At 43.8% G+C, this 18,605-nt stretch overlaps 1 protein-coding gene across 1 annotated transcript in view; it reads right to left on the reverse strand.

The window, feature by feature from the left end:
* SND1 (staphylococcal nuclease and tudor domain containing 1) overlaps positions 1-18,605 on the reverse strand; it is a 421,950-nt gene that overhangs the window by 380,115 nt on the left and 23,230 nt on the right. Inside the window, exons 3-4 of the mRNA XM_010831720.1 lie at positions 8,852-9,001; positions 3,127-3,247 (exon numbers count right to left, since the gene is read on the reverse strand). Of these exons, the coding sequence (XP_010830022.1) occupies positions 3,127-3,247; positions 8,852-9,001 (271 nt within the window). The remainder of the gene's footprint in view (positions 1-3,126; positions 3,248-8,851; positions 9,002-18,605) is intronic.

The following is an 18,605-nucleotide window of genomic DNA, read 5'->3' on the forward strand; positions in this document are numbered from 1 at the left end:
TCCAGGAGACTGACGGGAAAGCAAGGCACAAGTAGCAGCCAGGGAGAGGATAAATAACACTGACCTAAGGAGGAGAGGCTGGTGCCTAATACAAACACTGCCACTTCACAGCTCTCTCTGCGCCTCAGTCACATACTCACCCATAAAATGGGAAGAGTGCCTGTCTAGATGGGTTCTTAGGGAATTCAATGTGTGTAAATCGCCAAGTGCAGTGCCAAGCACACAGCAGGAATGCAAACAACAGAATCCAAAGGCAGCCCCCACACCTGCACAATCAGATGGCAGAGACACTTAGGGTGGCCCATTTATGTTTTACACCAGAGTCCAGTCCCTCTCAGGATGTCCCATTCTCCAGGAGGCCACCAAAACAAGCTACATCATTTGATAAACACACTCTCGTGTTCTTAAGAGATGCAAGGGAGAGAGTCCAGACTTCCAATCTCACAGAGCAGCCTTCAGAGGAGGCAAGAAAAATGAAGTGAAACAAAAAACACAACCCGATTAGGTTCCACCTGGGCACCAGGACCATTAACTGCATTTCCATGCCACCGAAAAAGCTTTTAGGCTTGGTGTATTCTCTTAAATCTCTGCTTGTCAGCCAAAACGATAAAAGAAGACATCTATGAGGGAATCACCACATAAAAATCTTTAATATAGCAGAGAACAAGCTCCTCGATAAACTGAAACACAGCAGTCTAGCTGATAGGTAACATCAGCATAGAATAAAATTCTGTAAGATTTATATTCAGTATGCCATGCATTCATTGAATTCTGCAAGCAACAAGAAGTCTACATACTAGGCCCAAACCCAACCTAAATGCCCTGCCATTAGCCCTGTCCAAATTTCTGAGGCAAATCATAAGCCCCCTTTTCTAGCACACACACAAAAGGTTGAGATGAATGCTGTGCATACAAAGAAAGTTCAGGTTCTGAAGCTGAATGTGAATCACAAGAACCTTTGCACTGGAGTTACTGCTGAGGCCAGACACAGAAGCACACAGCTATCTGCCATCAATAAATATTACACTGATTCTTTCAGAGCAACAGGAATAATCCCACAGAGTGGGAAGTCAAAAGGAAGAACTCCACAATTATGGGAAAAGTTGAGCAGTAAGGTATCAACAGGTCAGTGCATAGAAAGAACGAAGGCAAGGTACAAAGAAGGTGAATGGCCATAAAACCAGCCGGTCAACAGCAACCCCGATAGCTCTCAGACAGCTCCTTGGCACAGAGCACTCTGAAAGGGCTGTTGGCTGGCTCATTTCTAAATGAGTTGATTGCTCCTTCAAAAGGGAGAAAAACACAATTCTCTGGGCCAAACTCCCAAAGAAGGCAACAAAATGTTATGGATACAGTACTGAAAACGGGGAATCTGTAGGACAGAGATACAATACTCACTTATTACTAATCAAAGTACAAATCTGATCAAGTCACAATTGGGGCTGGTATTCGGAATAGGTGGGTGACTATATTTTCCCCACGATTTGAAGATTAATCAATCATCTTTGCCTTTAAAAAAAAAAGTTCTAGGTTAACCACAAATTCTCATATTCTTTTATTCTCCTCCATCATAAAAAGAGTATTCACAGGAGAATTCCCTGGAGGTCCAGTAGTTAGGCCCCCATACCCTCACTGCCAGGTTCCCAAGTTCAATCTCTGGTTAGAGAACTAAGATCCCACAAGCTACACAGCACAGCCAAAAACAAACAAAAAAAAAACCTAGTAGCCACGTAAACCAGAATTTACTGTACAGCACACAGAATTATATTCAATATCCTGTCATAGTCTATAATGGGAAAGAATCAGAAGCTACATACCTGAAGCATAATACTGTAAGTCAACTACAGTTAAATGAATATTTCAATCCATCTACATATAGCAAAAAAGAGTAGCCACAAAACAGGATAAATGTGTGAACGCTAATTAATTAGCTGAAGCACTGTTTCATTGCAGTTGGCACTGAGAGTTAGTTAAAATAACTGAGTGAAAATATTAAACTTTAAGCCATTAAGCCATTGAAACTGAAAGATGCAGATAATTTCAAAATCACTCTTAGTAAATACTTATCAATCATCTCCTATGTGCCAGGTTTTATCAAATCAAACAGTGCATTATTAACATGCTAAATTATATCCATTCCATCACGTGGATCAGTTTAAACAGCAAATTCCTAAATACAACTTTAAATTTTACATGGCAGTGCCCCTTAGCAACTAAGCCCATGTGCTGCAACTACTGAGCTCTCACTCTAGAGCCTGTGCTCCACAACAAAAGAAGCCTCCTCAGTGAGAAGTCTGTGTACCGCAACCAAGAGTAGACTCTGCTCATCACTAGAGAAAGCCCATGCAACAACAACAAAGACCCTGCACATCCGAAAATATTAAATAAATAAATAAAATTAAATTCCAAATGGCAGCTACAGTTAAACAGCTAAACCACAGGCCTATGTGTGTGCACACACAAATATATTTACTGAGTGCATACTCTGTCCTTGGAGAAGGAAGCAGCAACCCACTCCAGTACTCCTGCCAGGAGAGTCCCATGGACAGAGGACCCTGGCGGGCTACAGTCCATGGCATCACAAACAGTCAGACACGACTTAGAGACTAAAAACAACAAGTAAGAGTACACAGTAGAAGAGCCAGGAACCTACATCATACCACTCCGGAGCCTGTGTTCTTTCCACTCCATTATAAATCGTGTGGCCTGCAGAAAACCACAAGCCCTAAACAAATCATGCTTTCTTAAAGAGAAAAGACAGGAGAAGAAGAGCCACAAGACAGATAAAGGAAATAGAAGATGCAATAGGAAATCTATAGGAATTCAATTAGCACCCTGACCTAGAAGCACAGAGCCAATGAGTTCGACAGGCTGATGGCCTGCATATTGAGAAAACGAATACTACACTGTCCACACACATCTAAACCAAGGCAGGAAAGCAGGCACAGGATGAACAAGGAGCAGGCGGATCAGGGCCATTCCTCTGCACCTACGTACCCCGAGTTCTGCACCCTCCCAGTGAGACCCACAGCCGACCGTCCAGAGCCACCTCCACCAGGTGAAAACTGACCTTGGGAGAAACTTTAGACTAGGAGAAAAACGAGCCCTTGTGCCCTTGCTACTCACCTTTTCCAAGGTAGATCATGCCATACTCTCGCCCCTGCGGAGTCTTGTTTTCTATCGTGAAGCATACTTCTTTCCCAATCAGCTTCTTCCGAAGGAACTCTCGAGCAGGAAATGCCCAGGGCTGAAAGACAGAACCACCACGTTCAGGAGCCAGGCCGGTTTCACACTACACAATCAACACCCAAGCAACTTCACTCCTTCAACAACCTGGCAAACACATTAGGCCCTGAGGAGAAGGAAAAAATGAAACACACACAGCCCGGCTCACTTGCTGCTGCTGCTGCTGCTAAGTTGCTTCAGTCGTGTCTGACTCTGTGCGACCCCATAGACGGCAGCCCACCAGGCTCCCCTGTCCCTGGGATTCTCCAGGCAAGAACGCTGGAGTGGGTTGCCATTTCCTTCTCCAATGCATGAAAGTGAAAAGTGAAAATCAAGTCACTCAGTTGTGTCCAACTCTTAGCGACCCCATGGACTGCAGCCTACCAGGCTCCTCTGTCCATGGGAGTTTCCAGGCAAGAGTACTGGAGTGGGGGCTCACACACTTAGGGGCTCCTAAAAAATGAAGGTCTAATCGTTGCTGTAACTTGCACCAGCCCAAAAAACAGGCACCATGGTTTCCAGTCACCAGCACTAGGACTTTCCTCACCTCCAAAACTGTCTTATTCCAAACTACAGTTTACTTCTTACTTAGTAACAGGCCCCGGTAAGGGATCAGCTTGACAACGGTGATTCTTTCCTCTCACCCGTTAAAGACCCTGACACAGGGCTGAGCCACACATCCACAGTGGGTACAAACAGAGCCCCCGTGTGATTTGAAGATGCTGTGCAAAAGGATGGTTTTGCCTCATCACCTTGGGGATGGTACAGACAAAGGGAAATGTCTCTTCTGAAGAAGCCCTGTTGCAGTCAGGGGTCACTAGCACTTGAATTTACAGTCTGGACCTAGCTCGGTGCCCTAAGTTCCCTTAGAACAGAAATGAGGAAGGAGAGGGTAAGAGTTCAAGGAGGACATGATCTGCAGAAGTTCACAGGCAGAAACAATTAACATACAAAAGGGCAGGGTGGTATATAATATGCACGCGCTACGACCTCCTGGAGCCTCAAAACATGGGCTCTGCATAGTAAAGGCAAAACAGTCCATCACTGACCGGAAAAGGAAGCATCTGCCTACCTTTTCAGTCCATGAAGATTACTCCATGGGGTGAGCCAAGAAGCTTTTCTAGAAGAAAAACATCCATGACTTCCCAGAAACCAGAATCCAATTTAAAGGTGGCAGTCCACCAACCTGCTGGGCCCGTGTTCATAAAACCAGTACTGTCAGCCAACACCAACTGTGGACAGTTCTGGGAAGAACTAATCCTAAGTAAGTGCTCTTAAAGACACAAAAACAAGCCTGCTCACTCATTTAACGCACTCTTCTCAAAGCACCAATAAGCAAAAGAGCCAACCACTCAAAGGCAATACGGAGCTCACCATATTTTTATCTCCTGTTTCCACCCTTTGTCCCGTACCACAATAATGGAAGTAGATACCTGTAACCAAAGAGAGTCTCATGACTGATAATGAGCCCAAATACCAGCCACATCACAGACACAAATACTAAACCAATTAACAGAGCCTTGCACATTTTTATCACCTTAGTCACTTACTCTAAAAACATCCTCGGCCATAGATCGAATGTCTAGGCTTCAGTTTTTGTGTTTTTTTAGGCTTCAGTTTTGAGTACTACACTAATACCCAAAGTTCAGTAATACACTGCTTCCCCAAATGAAGAGCTCTGACAAAACAAAGTGCCCCAAAGGAAGCCAAGGCTTCGGTAAAAATTCATTTATCAAGGGCTAGTTCACAAAGAAATAGCTAACCCCTATGGGGGAACTTCCACTTCCTACCAACTAGGCAGGATTACTAAAAGCTTTTAAGGCTTGCAGAAGGAGCACCCTTCTCTCAGGACTTGTTTCACAGCTGGTCAGTCACTGGGCAGCAAGAGAAAGCCACACCAGAGGTCCTGAGAAGGACATATAACTTATCCTGGAAGGAAAATGATCTAGCTTCTTTAATCTTCCAGCCTTTGCAAGTTGTATTCCATCCAGGGTTGGGCAAATTCAATAACTGGACAAGGTACGGGCCAGGAAGGGAGGCAATTGGGATATTCAGGGAAGCAACTGACCACATCACTGCTCCCAATGCAACAGAGCACTCCAGGAGACAGTCCTGTCCATAGAGAGGACAGTCAGCAGAAGGATACCCCATGGAGAAGGCTATCGCAACAGTGCCTCCCAGAACCACCCTACATATAGGGAAGCTGACTCAAAGCGTTCATCCACCACTTCCCGGGTGGCTCAGTGGTAAAGAATCTGCCTGCCAGTGCAGGAGACGCAGGTTCAATCCCTGACTCAGGAAGATTCCCCTGGAGTAGGAAATAGCAATCCACTCCAGTATTCCTGCCTGGAGAATCCCATGGACAGAGGAGCCTAGCAGGCTACAGTCCATGGGGTCACAAAGAGCTGGACAGGACTGAGCATGCACACACTCATCCACACGGCCCACAATGGCCCCATAAGAAGAACGACTGTGATCTAGTCGAGTGATGTCCCAGAGCTCTATCTACAAAGCAATGGCTGTTAAGTGGCTGATTCTCAAAACTGCCTCTTCCCTTCAGAATGCTCAATAGCAGGTGATCTAGCAGTTTGCTCTCCTAGACCCACACAAAGTTCTGGTGTCTACCGTGATGAATGGAATTTTAATTCCCATTTTTTCTTTGCACCAGGTAGACTCCTAAACTACTGAAACAACATTAAATCCCACAACAACATAAGACCTCAAAGCTAGCTAGTCCACCATCCCCCTGTACCACCTGTGTATGTAATTAATCCCTCTCTGGCCCAGCCACCTCACCGTCCCAACTTTCAAAGGCTCCACTGAACACACAACGACTGTGACGTTCATTTCTGTACTTCGTATGAAACCAATGTACAGCTTCACACATAATGAGAGCATAATAAATCTGTGGGAAATAAATATATAATTCCCACAGTGGCTGTAAATGCAGTGTCCAGGCTGCCTAGAGTAGCCAGGCAACGCCAGGGATTAGCCTGGAGCTGGCAGTGGTGGCTGGGGACACGTAGCAGGGCTGCTTTCAGTGCCACAGAGCTCAGGAGAGAGCTGTTTCTTTGAAAGCAGACATGAAAGAAGGCAGAGAATAATCAAGGGTACGGTATTTGGGACAGTGACACAAAGGGAAGTAAATGGGCAAAAACGTTCTTGACTCTGAATGCGAAAAAAAACTAGACCTGCTCCAAAACAATGGAAAGCCCGAGAGAAAGCCTTGCCAAGTTCCACAATCTACTGATCCTCAAAAGGAGGTGCTTGGGGTCTTTCTCCTTGTTATCCACTGAAATGCTTCCTCACTGGATACCTGCTTCATGCCAGGCACTGACCAGTCAGAAAAACACTGATATGAGAGAAGGTCCCTCCCCTCGAGGAGCTGCCAATCTAGTAAAGAGACACAGGAGCACTGAGCAGGATGACAGTACCAAAAGGGGATAATGAAAGGAGATGTGAGGAGGGACTTGTCAGGGAGCTAGATCTTAGCAGATGATAGGTGATCACCAGGGCACAAGACAGACAAAGAGCTCCCGATGGAGGGGGTGGCCTGAGCCGCGCCATGAGCCAGCAGGACTTGGGTGGCCTGTTAGGAGACCCAAATACTTCCTTGGGGTTGGGACTTCGCATCCCAGAGTGGGTTCAGTGAGAGAAGACTAGAAGCCAAATTACAGAAGGGATTGTATCCCAGGCTGAGGCATTTACATCTGTCCAAGCAGGGATGAGGAATCGCTGAAATACCTGGGAGTAACATTGAGTCAGGGAAAAAATGAAATTATGTTTCAAAAAGATTTGAGAGTATCAGTGGAAGGATTAGAGGACAGGAAAATGAAGGCAGACAGACTGTTCTCTCAATATTCCAAGTACATGTTCAGAGTTGAACAAAGAACAATGACGATGAAGCTTCAAGAATGGAGAAGAGAAATTTTTAAGAAGGCAGAATCTCTAGTCCTCGATAAAAGCTGGGGGTGTTTTCAGAACTGGGTTACTAGTTGGCATCACTCCTTACTTGAGCCAGAGAAACTTCAAGGGCATGGTAGGGGGAAACCACATAACAGCAAGGCAGGGAGAGACCAGACTATTAGACAGAGAAATAGTGGCTGTGGCTGACAAAGGGTGAACTTTGCAGGTTTCTAATACTTCATGTCACAGGGACCTCTGAAGAGTTGCTAGGAGAAACTGAGTTGCTGTGGAAGAGACAAGAACCCACTAACTCGGCCACAGAAATATAAGGAACTAATGAGAGTGGGGGTCAGACTGCATGGTGTTCTTTCAGCTGGGATAGTTCTGGTAAGATTTTATTGTACCATTGCACAGGCTACAGCTAAGATGTTTTAGAACCAGCTCCAACTGGCCTCGATCCTCACCCACGCAACAGGAAATGAAAACCCAACCCTTCTTTCCTAGAGGTGACCCTGCTTCTTCCTTCTGGGGAAATAAGCTTGATTGGCTTTAGCCAACACTCTTCTGTGCAAAGCAGGCAAGCTGTTACACAACACAAAACTGAAAGGAAAGAACTATTCAAAACATTGGTCAAGAAAACCACTTAGCAGCCAAAATCTGAAAAGTGCTGAGAGAGACTGACTCTTCAGTACTTGGGCTAACCGTACGAGAAGTGTTTGTAGTTGCAGAAATTAAACAGCACCAGTGATGACCACATACCTCCCCAGTGGCTCAGCCCTAAAGAATCTGCCTGCAATGCAGGAGGCCCAGGTTCAATCCCTGGATCAGGAGGATCCCTTGGAGGAGGAAACGGCAACTCCCTCCAGTATTATTGTCTAGGAGATCCCATGGACAAAGGAGCCTGGTGGGATACGGTCCATAGGGTCGCAGAGTCAGACACAACTGAGTATCTGAGCACACACAGATGACCACAGCTAACATCTGTTAAGTAGCTCATAGGCCCGTGCAAAGCATTCTCCACCATCTTGGTTAATCCTCACTGAACAACCGACGTATACAGTACGGTTATTCCCAATACTTGTGCTTACTGAGAAAAGACCAATGGAAAATAACTGATCTTTGTCTATTAAGAATCTAATTGCTGATGAGAGAATTGGGGATGATTTTTCTCTATTTCCTGAATACTGTTTCATCATCTTAAGTCCAACAAAATGCTTTTTATTACAGATGAAAAAACTACATGTTTTTCATTAAACGTCTGCTTATATGGATGACAAATGTCTCTGGCGACTCAAGACTATAGTAACACCTGTAGTGTTCGGGGAGATGAACTAGATTTTTTGTTGTGCATCCCTCTGAATTTTGAAGGTGAAGGATTTAAACATAAATGAAGGGGCTAGGCCATAACCAATACCAACCTCAAACAGCTGAGACTATCTAGGAAATATTCTAACCTGTTCAAAGAGAAACACGGTAAACCTGAAAAGGCTAATAAACCTGGAAAGGCTCTAAACTTACGGGAAAGTATATGAGGAAAAGAGAAAGGAGTTACTGGGATTAAAGGCAGTGAATGCATAAACCAAGGCATGGCACTGTGGGTCTATCACTAGTCCTGTGACATAAAAATACTCAAAATATACATACAAGAAAGGACATCAAACGTGCAGTCAAGGAGGAGACTATCACCAGGGTCCACAGGCTCGCGAGGAAAAGCACCTACCTCGTCCGGGGTGTCTTTTGCATCGGGTTGTGCGACAGCTGCCCTGCGGGCGAGGTTTCCAGCACGAATGTTGCTAAGGTTGATCTGCCTCTCAGGAGGAGGACCCCCACGAGGCTGCCCGCGGACAATGATGGCGCACCCTGAGAGCACCTAGGTCGAGGGAGAAACAAAAATTCAGCCATTGAAAGGTAACATCGCCATAACAGAGATGGTCCACGACTGTATCCCCAACATCTAGAACAGTACACAGCACTCAAACATTTATTGAACGACTGAATGAACAAGATTACTTTCAATTTTTTAAGAGAAATACTTACATAAAACCTTGGGGTTGATTCTAAAGGGACTGACCCAGAAATAAAAATGAGAATTAAACAAGATGATAGAAAAGTCAGAAAAGATTGGAGGGTGAAGAGGCATGTGAGTCATGGAGAAGAGCCTTTGTAATTTCATCCCAGCAAGCTGACCACCACCTGTGTTCTTTTCAATTATTAAGAAGCTAATGTCTCCATCCACACAAGCTGTTCTACGATGGGAAAAGCAAACAACGGAAGAAAGCCAGAGAAAAGTGGATGTTGAAGGAAGAAGCCTTGACACACCACCCACACCAGCCGGAAGGACCCGAGGGTGCCCAGGGCTAAGGTGCAAGTAGTGCGGCCAGAGTCCAGGACTCAGTCCTTCCTCTGCAGACAGTGCTCAGAGTCGAGGCTAAAAGAAAAACACAGAGTTTAGGCTAAAAGAGAAACACAGTGCTCAGAGTCTAGGCTAAAACAGTCTAGGCTAAAGGAGAGCCTCTAGAAAACTCATGACCTCCGTGATGAAAACAGGGCAATCGAAGAAGGACCTTCGGGCTCCCAAGCCCAGTAGTTCCTTCGCCCTCTCTGAAGAAGGATGTCTAGCATACCACCCACTTGCAACTATGGAAAGAGCTCTAAAGCTCACTTCAGATAGTTGCAGGGAGGAGGGAGAAAGGGTTTCACGTGGCAGAAGAGAAGAAAAGGCACACAGCAAAAATGACAAACATCGCCCAAGCTATTCAAATTCTTTACACAATTTCATCACCAGGGAGGCTTGAGCAGCGCCTTCACATGAGCTGAAAGGCTTAATCCCATGTTTCAAAACAAATAGCTGCTGAACAAATAGTTAGAAGGCTGGAGAGCCCTGCCAGTGTAGAACTTCACAGCAGACTAGACCACGGAGTTTTCTGTAAAGGAAACAGTCCTTGGAAAAGAAGCTGACTCAGAGGAAAAAAAGAATAGGAAGGGAAGCCACTTCAGTAGTCATCTGCTTAGCTGACTTGTCTCCCTCGCCTCTCCACCTTAACTCATGCTCTAAATTGTGGGCAAGTAATACAAATAAAGAACTGCATTAAACATATATGAATGCGGTTGGCCAAAAATTTCCGTCGAGTTTTTCCATAAGATTTTATGGAAATAACCTGAACGAACATTTTGGCCAATCCATTACATCTTAAAGAATAAGAAACAACAAGTAAGTAACCATCACCCAAGTTAAGAACTAGAACACTGAGGACTCCCTGGCAGTCCAGAGGTGAAGAATCCACCCTCCAATGCAGGAACGTGGGTTCGATCTCTGACTTAAGATCCCACATGCTGTGGGGCAGCTAAGCTCGAGTGCCACAACTAGTGAAGAGCCCCTGGCTGCAAGGGGGACCCAGTGCAGCTAAATTTATAAAAGAAGAACTAGAACACTGCAGGACCTTGGATGCCATGTCCCTCTAACTCGCAGCCCCTTTTGCTGACCACCACCTCTATTCTAACCATCGTGATAACCTCTCCCTTGCTTTTCTATAGTGTTACCTTTGTGTATATGTTTCCATGCACTATGGTGCTTCCTCATCTCCTATTTCTAATCTCTATATACGCTGAGTCGACAGCAATGTAAACTCATCACTGACTTGCTTCTTTTGCCCCTTTTTGGTAAAACCCATTCATGCCAAAACACTATTCACTTCTGTGGCTGTACAGTACTCCACTTATGAATCTATCCTACTTTCTTACAGAAACTCTGTCGGAAAAATACACACATTCTAATTAAAAAAAAAAAAAATAGTAACATCTCATTATCCCCAATAACTTAAGCACACAGACCTTGGTCTACGAGTAGTCTACACCTCCCTGGCTACACCATCACACACATAATAAAAGACTGCCTTCCTTATCTAGTTATAAGTCATTTTTTCATTTTATCCTCTGTGATCCAGTGTTACCAGCAATCGAAACCTTACAGCCTCCAACCGAACAGCCTTTCTTGAGAACCCATGCCCTGGGCATCATCCCAGGGATCTGACACTTTAAAAAGACAAGCCCTCAAACAAAGTAAAGCCAAAGAACAGATACACTACAGCACAGGATGGCTGATGTTCCTAAAATGAGAAGGGCCAAAGAAAGAAAAGAACTTGGAAGTGACTCGTTTACAGTCGATTCTTCACCAAGCGGCACATGAACAGCACGCTGTTGAATACCTGCCTCGACATCACGTACAGTCTCCACAGGACTGAGGAGTACACAGCGTGCAAAGCAGAGTTTCTGTCTCAAAGGCCTATTCCTCGATTCTTGTCAAGCTTTCACGAAAACTCATAAAGCTCTCCCTGAAGACCTAGTACGTCTTGGAAAGCCCAGTTAGATGCTCGCCATGGCTGAGCAATGAGCACTGACCCCAGCTAAGAAACAATCTTTATTTCTCAAGCCTGACAAAGCCTGCTGAAAAGCTCAAGAACACAATGGCTGATAGGTACCCTCTTATTCCCCTTAAATACCAGCAAGGTGTTGCCTCTAACGCCCTCAATCTAGTAGACGAGACCCTTGGGGGACAATGGATCTATAACTATTATCCCAGCCCCATAAAGATCTTTAGTAAATAATTTATATGAAGGAATTTTGAAAAATCTTTGTACACTCCCCCCCCTTTCACCTTGAAAGCTATGCTGAAGACTGCTGTTAGAGCCTCCTTGCTTTTTTTGCACCAAATAGGCCATTCAGGCAACAGTCCACATTTGAATTAATCTTAGAGAGAGATGACTTTATAGGCTGCGCAACACCTATTGGGTTGGCCAAAAAGTTCATCAGGTTTTTCCATAAACGCTTACAGGAAAATCCAAATGAACTTTTTGGCCAACCCAATACAACTGAAGGTGCAAATGTAAGCGACAACCACCAAGTCAACCTTCCAAGGACAGATACTCACTGTGGCAGGCACTGCTGTTCCTGTGCCCCCAGGAAGAAAGGACTAACATGCCTACGTCTTTCCTCTGAAACGCTCTCCCTGTCGTTCATTTGGCCACAGCGTTAGTAATGAGATAGGAAGACTGTCTACAGACCATCATGGAAGGAAGAGACCTGTCTGCATGGAAAGAACTCATTTCCTTCCTAGTATTTATGCAAACTGAAATAGGTCAAAACACATTCCATCTCCATGTTTTTTCGCTCTCTCCATTTCATCATCTTACAAGTACTCTTCAATTCCCTCCACCTGTCTCACTTGTCAAAAGTCTTTACTCAAGTTCTTCCTCAATAAAAATATTTAATGGTCTTCTCTTGCCTAAGTTTCCCTAATGAATAAAGCCAAGGGAAAGGTCTTCTGGGGAGAAAATATTTTAAATGTCTTTAAGTGAAATATGAAAAAGACCAATGGTCTATATATCAAACTTAACATGAATCTCATATGGCATGAAAATAAGTCATTTTTCTTCTATAAGTCACTAGATCTGACATGTAAGTTGATTACTTACAATTTTTATCCACTGATTAATCCATTTATTTGTTCAACATAAATTTACTGAGTGCCTTCTATATGCCAGGCATTGTTCCAGGCAAGTAACATGCCTCGAGTGAACTAAAACAGACAAAAATGTCTGCTCCTGGAGAGCAGACATTCTAGTGCGGGGAGTCAGATAAACAATAAACAAGTAAAATACTGTCTGTTATTCAGAATTTTAATTTCAGAAGAATAACGTTAAGATTGAGAGGAAACTGTCAGGGGTAATCGTTCTGCCAAAGCTGTACTGATTCATGTTGCAAACTTTCATGAATGTGGTAATTATCCTTAATTGCTAATTTATAGGGCATAAAAAGCAATTCATATGGTAACTGCTTTATCCAATTATATTAATAAAATGACATATTCTAGAGAAACGATCTGATCTTAGCCCTACCTGATACACCAGGAGGTTTGTGAAAACAGCTGTCACAATGAGTCAGTTTGATTGAAGTCATGAATTAGACAGTTCTCAGCTCTGCCAATAAAGGTTACAGAGAAACGTGGTGTAATTCAGAGGACCTGGCTTCAGGGCATGAGTCCGAGGCTGACAGAGACTGAAATAAGTCAGCTGAGAAGGAAAATGGGGACTCAAACTGATCAAACCCACTAAGATTTTACTAGGAGAGTTACCTAACAGTGACATGCTTTATAGGCCACAACTGAAATACTGCTCAGCAACAGCAACCCCACCTTAAATCATCACTAGATACTGATAAATGACTTGGTTTAACACTTAAACCCCCAGACCACAAACACCAAAAGACAGAAAATCTCTTATACAAAAACCTAGCCACACTACACTTGGGCAAAAAAAGTGATGGTACAGAAAACCACATGATGTTCTGAGTTGCTCAGTCGTGTCCGACTCTGCGACCCCATGGATGCACTCTCCACTCTCCATGGGGCTTCTCCAGACAAGAATACTGGAGTGGGTTGCCATGCCCTCTTTCAGGGGATCTGCCCAACCCAGGGATAGAACCCAGGTCTCCTGCACTGCAAGCAGATTCTTTACCAGCTGAGCTACCAGGGAAGCCCCATAGAAAACCATAAATACATCAATAAAACCAGAATTTTTTTTTTTCACAGCACCAAGAGCAAACATCTTCCCTTAAAAATCATATCTTACTAGGTGAGAGTATCTTGTTAGCTCTACAAGGAGGACTAGCTTAACACGTTTATCTGCCTGTTTAGATATAACAATAATATCTCAGTCATATCTGCCAATATGAAGATCCAGTGTAAATAAGGATAGGACTTCTCTGGTGGTCCAGTGGTTAGGAATCCACCTTGCAATGCAGGAGACACGGGTTTAATACCCTGGTCCAGGAAGATTCCCACACATCATGGAGTAACTAAGCCCATGCACCACAACCACTGAGCCCACGCACTATAGGGCCTGTGAACCACAACAAGAAAAGCCTCCTCAAGGAGAAGCCCACCCTCCACAACTACAGAAAGCCTACACGCAGGCACGAGGGCCCAGCACAGCAAAAAATAAATAAATAAATCTTTAAAAAAAAAGGCGGGGAGGGGGGCGGTAAGGACAGTCACCTGATGAATACCAAAATGTTACAAAAAGGAAGCCCCAAATAAACTCAAAAATGTATGGTCAACTGCTTTTCAAAAAGGGTGCGCAGATAACTGGGAAAGAACCTCTCAACAAAAACTGTACCAGTAAAATTGGACTGCTGTTGTTTAGTCCAACTCTTTTGTGACTCCCAAGGACTACAGCCCACTAGGCTCCTCTGTCCACGGGATTTCCCCAGCAAGAATACTAGAGTGAGCTGCCATGCCCTCCTCCAGGGGATCTTCCCAACCAAGGGATAGAACCCGAGTCTCCTGCATTGCAGGTGGATTTTTTACCACTGAGCCAACAACGAAGCCCTGGGAAAACTGGATATCCAAACGCAAAAGAATGAAACTGGATCTCCACCTCACACCATATACAAAAGTTAACTCAAAGGATCAAAGACCTAAGTGTAATAAGAAGCTCTTAGAAGAAAACATTGTAATGGTGGATAATGCATGGATTAGGCAATAACACCATCTTAGAAAGCACAAACAACCAAAAACATTATGCTTCACTGGATACTACCAAGAAAGTGAAAAGACAATATTCACAAAACATATCTGATAAGGGTCTAGTATCTGGAATAAGGAAATATCGTAATTCAACAATTGAAAATGGGCAAGAATTTGAACAGATATCTATCCAAAGAAGATACACAAATGGCCAGTAAGCATATGAAAAGATACTCAACATTATTAGTTGTAAGGGAAATGTAAATCAAAACCACAATGACGTATCATCACTTCACAGTCACTGCTGCTGCTGCTAAGTCGATTCAGTCGTATCCAACTCTGTGCGACCCCGTAGACGGCAGCCCACCAGGCTCCCCATCCCTGGGATTCTCCAGGCAAGAACACTGGAGTGGGTTGCCATTTCCTTCTCCAATGCATGAAAGTGAAAAGTGAAAGTGAAGTCGCTCAGTCGTGTCCGACTCCTAGCGACCCCATGGACTGCAGCCTACCAGGCCCCCCCGTCCATAGGATTTTCCAGGCAAGAGTCTGGAGTGGGTTGCCATTGCCTTCTCCGTTCATAGTCACTAAGGTGGCTATAATCAATAAGACAGACAAAAGCAAGTGGTGACAAGAATGTGGAAAAATTAGAACCCTGATACACTGTTTGTGATGCAGTCACTTTGGAAAACACTCTAGCAGTCCCTCAAAAGTCAAACAAAGAATTATCCTGTGACCCAGCAATTCCACTGCTAGGTACATGCCCAAGAAAAATAAAACATACATCCACACAATATCTTGTACACAACTGTTCATGGCAACATATTCATAAGAGCCAAAAGGAGCAGAAACAATCCAATGTCCATCAAGTGAAGAATGAATAAGCAAAATGTGGTATATCTGTGAAATGGATATTATTCAGAAATAAAAAAGAAATAAGGTAGTGATTGATGCTACAACATGGATAAATCTTGAAAACACGCTAAGTGAAAGAAGTCAAGACAAAAAAGCCACACACTGAATAATTCTATTCACATGAAGTGTTCAGAAGAGGCAAATCCATAGAGATAGAAGTAGATGAAGGGTTCTCAAGGGCTGGAGGAAGAAAAAGGGAGTGACTGCTAGTGAGTCCAGGGTTTCTTTTCCTTCTGAGTACCAATGAAAAATGTTCTAGAATTAGACAATTCTAACAGTCTTGTGAATAATTTTAGGGTATGTACATTTATTTGGGCTTCCCTGGTAGCTCAGCTGGTAAAGAATCCTCCTGCAATGCAGGAGACCCCTGTTCAATTCCTGGGTCGGGAAGATCCCCTGTAGAGAGATAGGCTGCTCACTCCAATATTCTTGGGCTTCCCTTGTGGCTCAGCTGGTAAAGAATCCACCTGCAATGTGGGGGACCTGGGTTCGATCCCTGGGTTGGGAAGATTCCCTGGAGAAGGGAACGTTTACCCACTCCAGTGTTCTGGCTTGGAGAATTCCATGGACTGTATAGTCCATGGGGTCACAAAGAGTCAGAGACAACTAAGTGACTTTCACTTTCATATTTATTTCAATTAAAATAACTGCTAAGGTCCAATACGGATGTGCATTAATACAACATAAAATGTCTCTTTCACCAAAGGGGTATTTCCATATCTTGCAGGAAGATTAGACCCTTAGCTGAACAACACCAACAGGCAGCTGACTCAGACCCAGAAGTCAGGCATGGTGACTCCCAACAGAGTGAAGGGCAACTGTAAACTTTCAAATCCTTGAGAAATAACAAGGTAGAAGTCACAGGAAAGAAGCCAAACTTCAGTGAAATCTACAAAGCCCAAAAAAGGAGAAAGATGACCAAAAACAATACAAGTTTTTTCTTCGAGATAAGTAGAATGAACTCCTTCCCTCTGTGGCACAGAAAGAAGAACCAAGAAGGTCACTGAACTAAACAGTCCATAGTGCCATCTGGAAGCTTGCCAATGCCACCACCCAGAGGCTGCTCAGAGGACAAAGGAGCAGGCCAGTGACTCTTCTCCAGACAAGGTGCCCTCTCCACCCAAAAATGCCTTCAGGGGATGGGGAAGAATTGTGGTGTAATTGTTAATGAAGCAAAAAACATATAAAGAAATGGAATTAAGGCAAGTGTAGAACTTAAAAAAAAAAAACTAACTTGGAGAAAAATCTCAAAAAGTGTATCAGGAAAAAGCTTCCTGGCAACCAGAGCTATTGCCTCTCTTTCTTGAAAATTAAAAAGTCATTTGGACAAGGAGCAAGCAATCCCAGAGGACTGTAAGCCCTGTGACCTGGGAGGTCTTTCCAAGCACACATGCCAACATGGCCAGGTTCTTTCTTTTTTCTGGCAAGAGCCAGAGGCAAACCTAAATGAGAGGGGCCCGGCACAATGACCCGGGAGCCCAAGGCCATGTGGCAGCCCATTCACTTGCGCTGGGTGCACTAACTCATTCAGGAGAGACAATCATAAACGGCTGCTCCAGGGCCAGCTATACCAAGAAATGGACCTCAGTTTGGAAAGAAACAAGTTCAAATCTCAAAGGGGACTCTAACAAGAGTGCAGCTAAGCGAGAGCATCTCAACAAGGCCCTTTTATTGTACAGACGAAAAATCTGTATGTGAAACAGGTAAAGTTGACTTTTGCTTAAAATGAAATTAATGGCAGGGCAAAGACTAGACTGAAGTGTCCGATTCTGATGTTCCACTGTGTCACATGTAGGAACAAGCATCTGAGGAGCTGCTATCTGTTAAAACGGTAGGTGAGATGACCTACTGATTAAATCTTTTCCTCAGTTAAAAATCTCCATTTCTGTGTGCCAGCCAAGCAGGTGTCAGGAACTGTCAGTAAGCCAGCAAAGCTTCCATGAGCTGGCTGCCCCAAACCAAACCAACACTTATTAAACATTGCCATATGCAGGGAAAGCAGGCTTACAGTCCCAATTTTACAAAACACCCAAAAAGAGACACAAAGGAAGCAAACTTTAGAATGAGAAAAAGCAGGCTCGGCAAACTACAGCCCACTGGCCAATTCCGCCCTACCACCTGTTCCTGTACAACCCACGAGCTAAAAATGGTTTTTACATTTTTAAGTGGCTTTAAAAAAAAAAGAAGAATCAAAAAGATATTATGTAACACATGAAGAGAGTATAAAATTCAAATTTCAGCATCCATAAATAAAGTTTTATTGGAACATGGCCACGTTCATTCATTTATGTAATTGTCTATCTGCTTGCTTTCACACTGAAACGCCAGAGCTGAGTAGTTGCTACAGAGTCCGTATGGCCTGCAAAGGCTAAAGTATTTACTACCTGGCCCTTCACACAGTCAGCCTGCCAGCCTCTGACACAAAACATTATGACAGGGAGTGAGATGAAAACTAGTTTTATGGTAGTCTAAACGTTACGTGCTCAGCAAAAATAAATTCTGGACGACCGCTTCAAGTTACACAGGCTGCTCATCTTTATAATCAGAGAAGGGGCAGTGGTAAGCAGCAAAAGAATTCAGTTTCAGTATCAAATCCATGTCAGTGGTGATTTTTGAAAGTTCACTGGCTCTATTAGCCTCAATTTCCTCATTGATAAGTATATCAGAACATCCATGAGAGGTTTCATGAAACTTAAACAAGGGAATAAAGCCCTTGGCACAGAAGTTGGCCAAAAGACCAAATAAGTCAATATTATTGAGATAAGAAACGGTTCAGGAGTTTTCTGGTGGTCTAGTGGTTAGAATTCAGTGGTTTCACTGCTGCAGCTCAAGTTCAATTCCTGCGGGGGGATCTGAGATCCTGCAAGCTACTTCGCATGGACAGAATTTTTTGAAAAAAGAAAGAAATGAAATGGCTCAAAGTGTGGTCTGAAGTAAAGATTGGAAAAAAATAAATGTACCATAGAAAAAGAACCATTTCCTCCTGGGATTTAAAAGTAAACACCAAATTCATGTAAATTCTCCCACCACTGAATTCAAC

This window comes from Bison bison, unplaced genomic scaffold, assembly GCF_000754665.1.
Source record: "Bison bison bison isolate TAMUID 2011002044 unplaced genomic scaffold, Bison_UMD1.0 scf7180017864530, whole genome shotgun sequence".
NCBI lineage: Eukaryota > Metazoa > Chordata > Mammalia > Artiodactyla > Bovidae > Bison > Bison bison.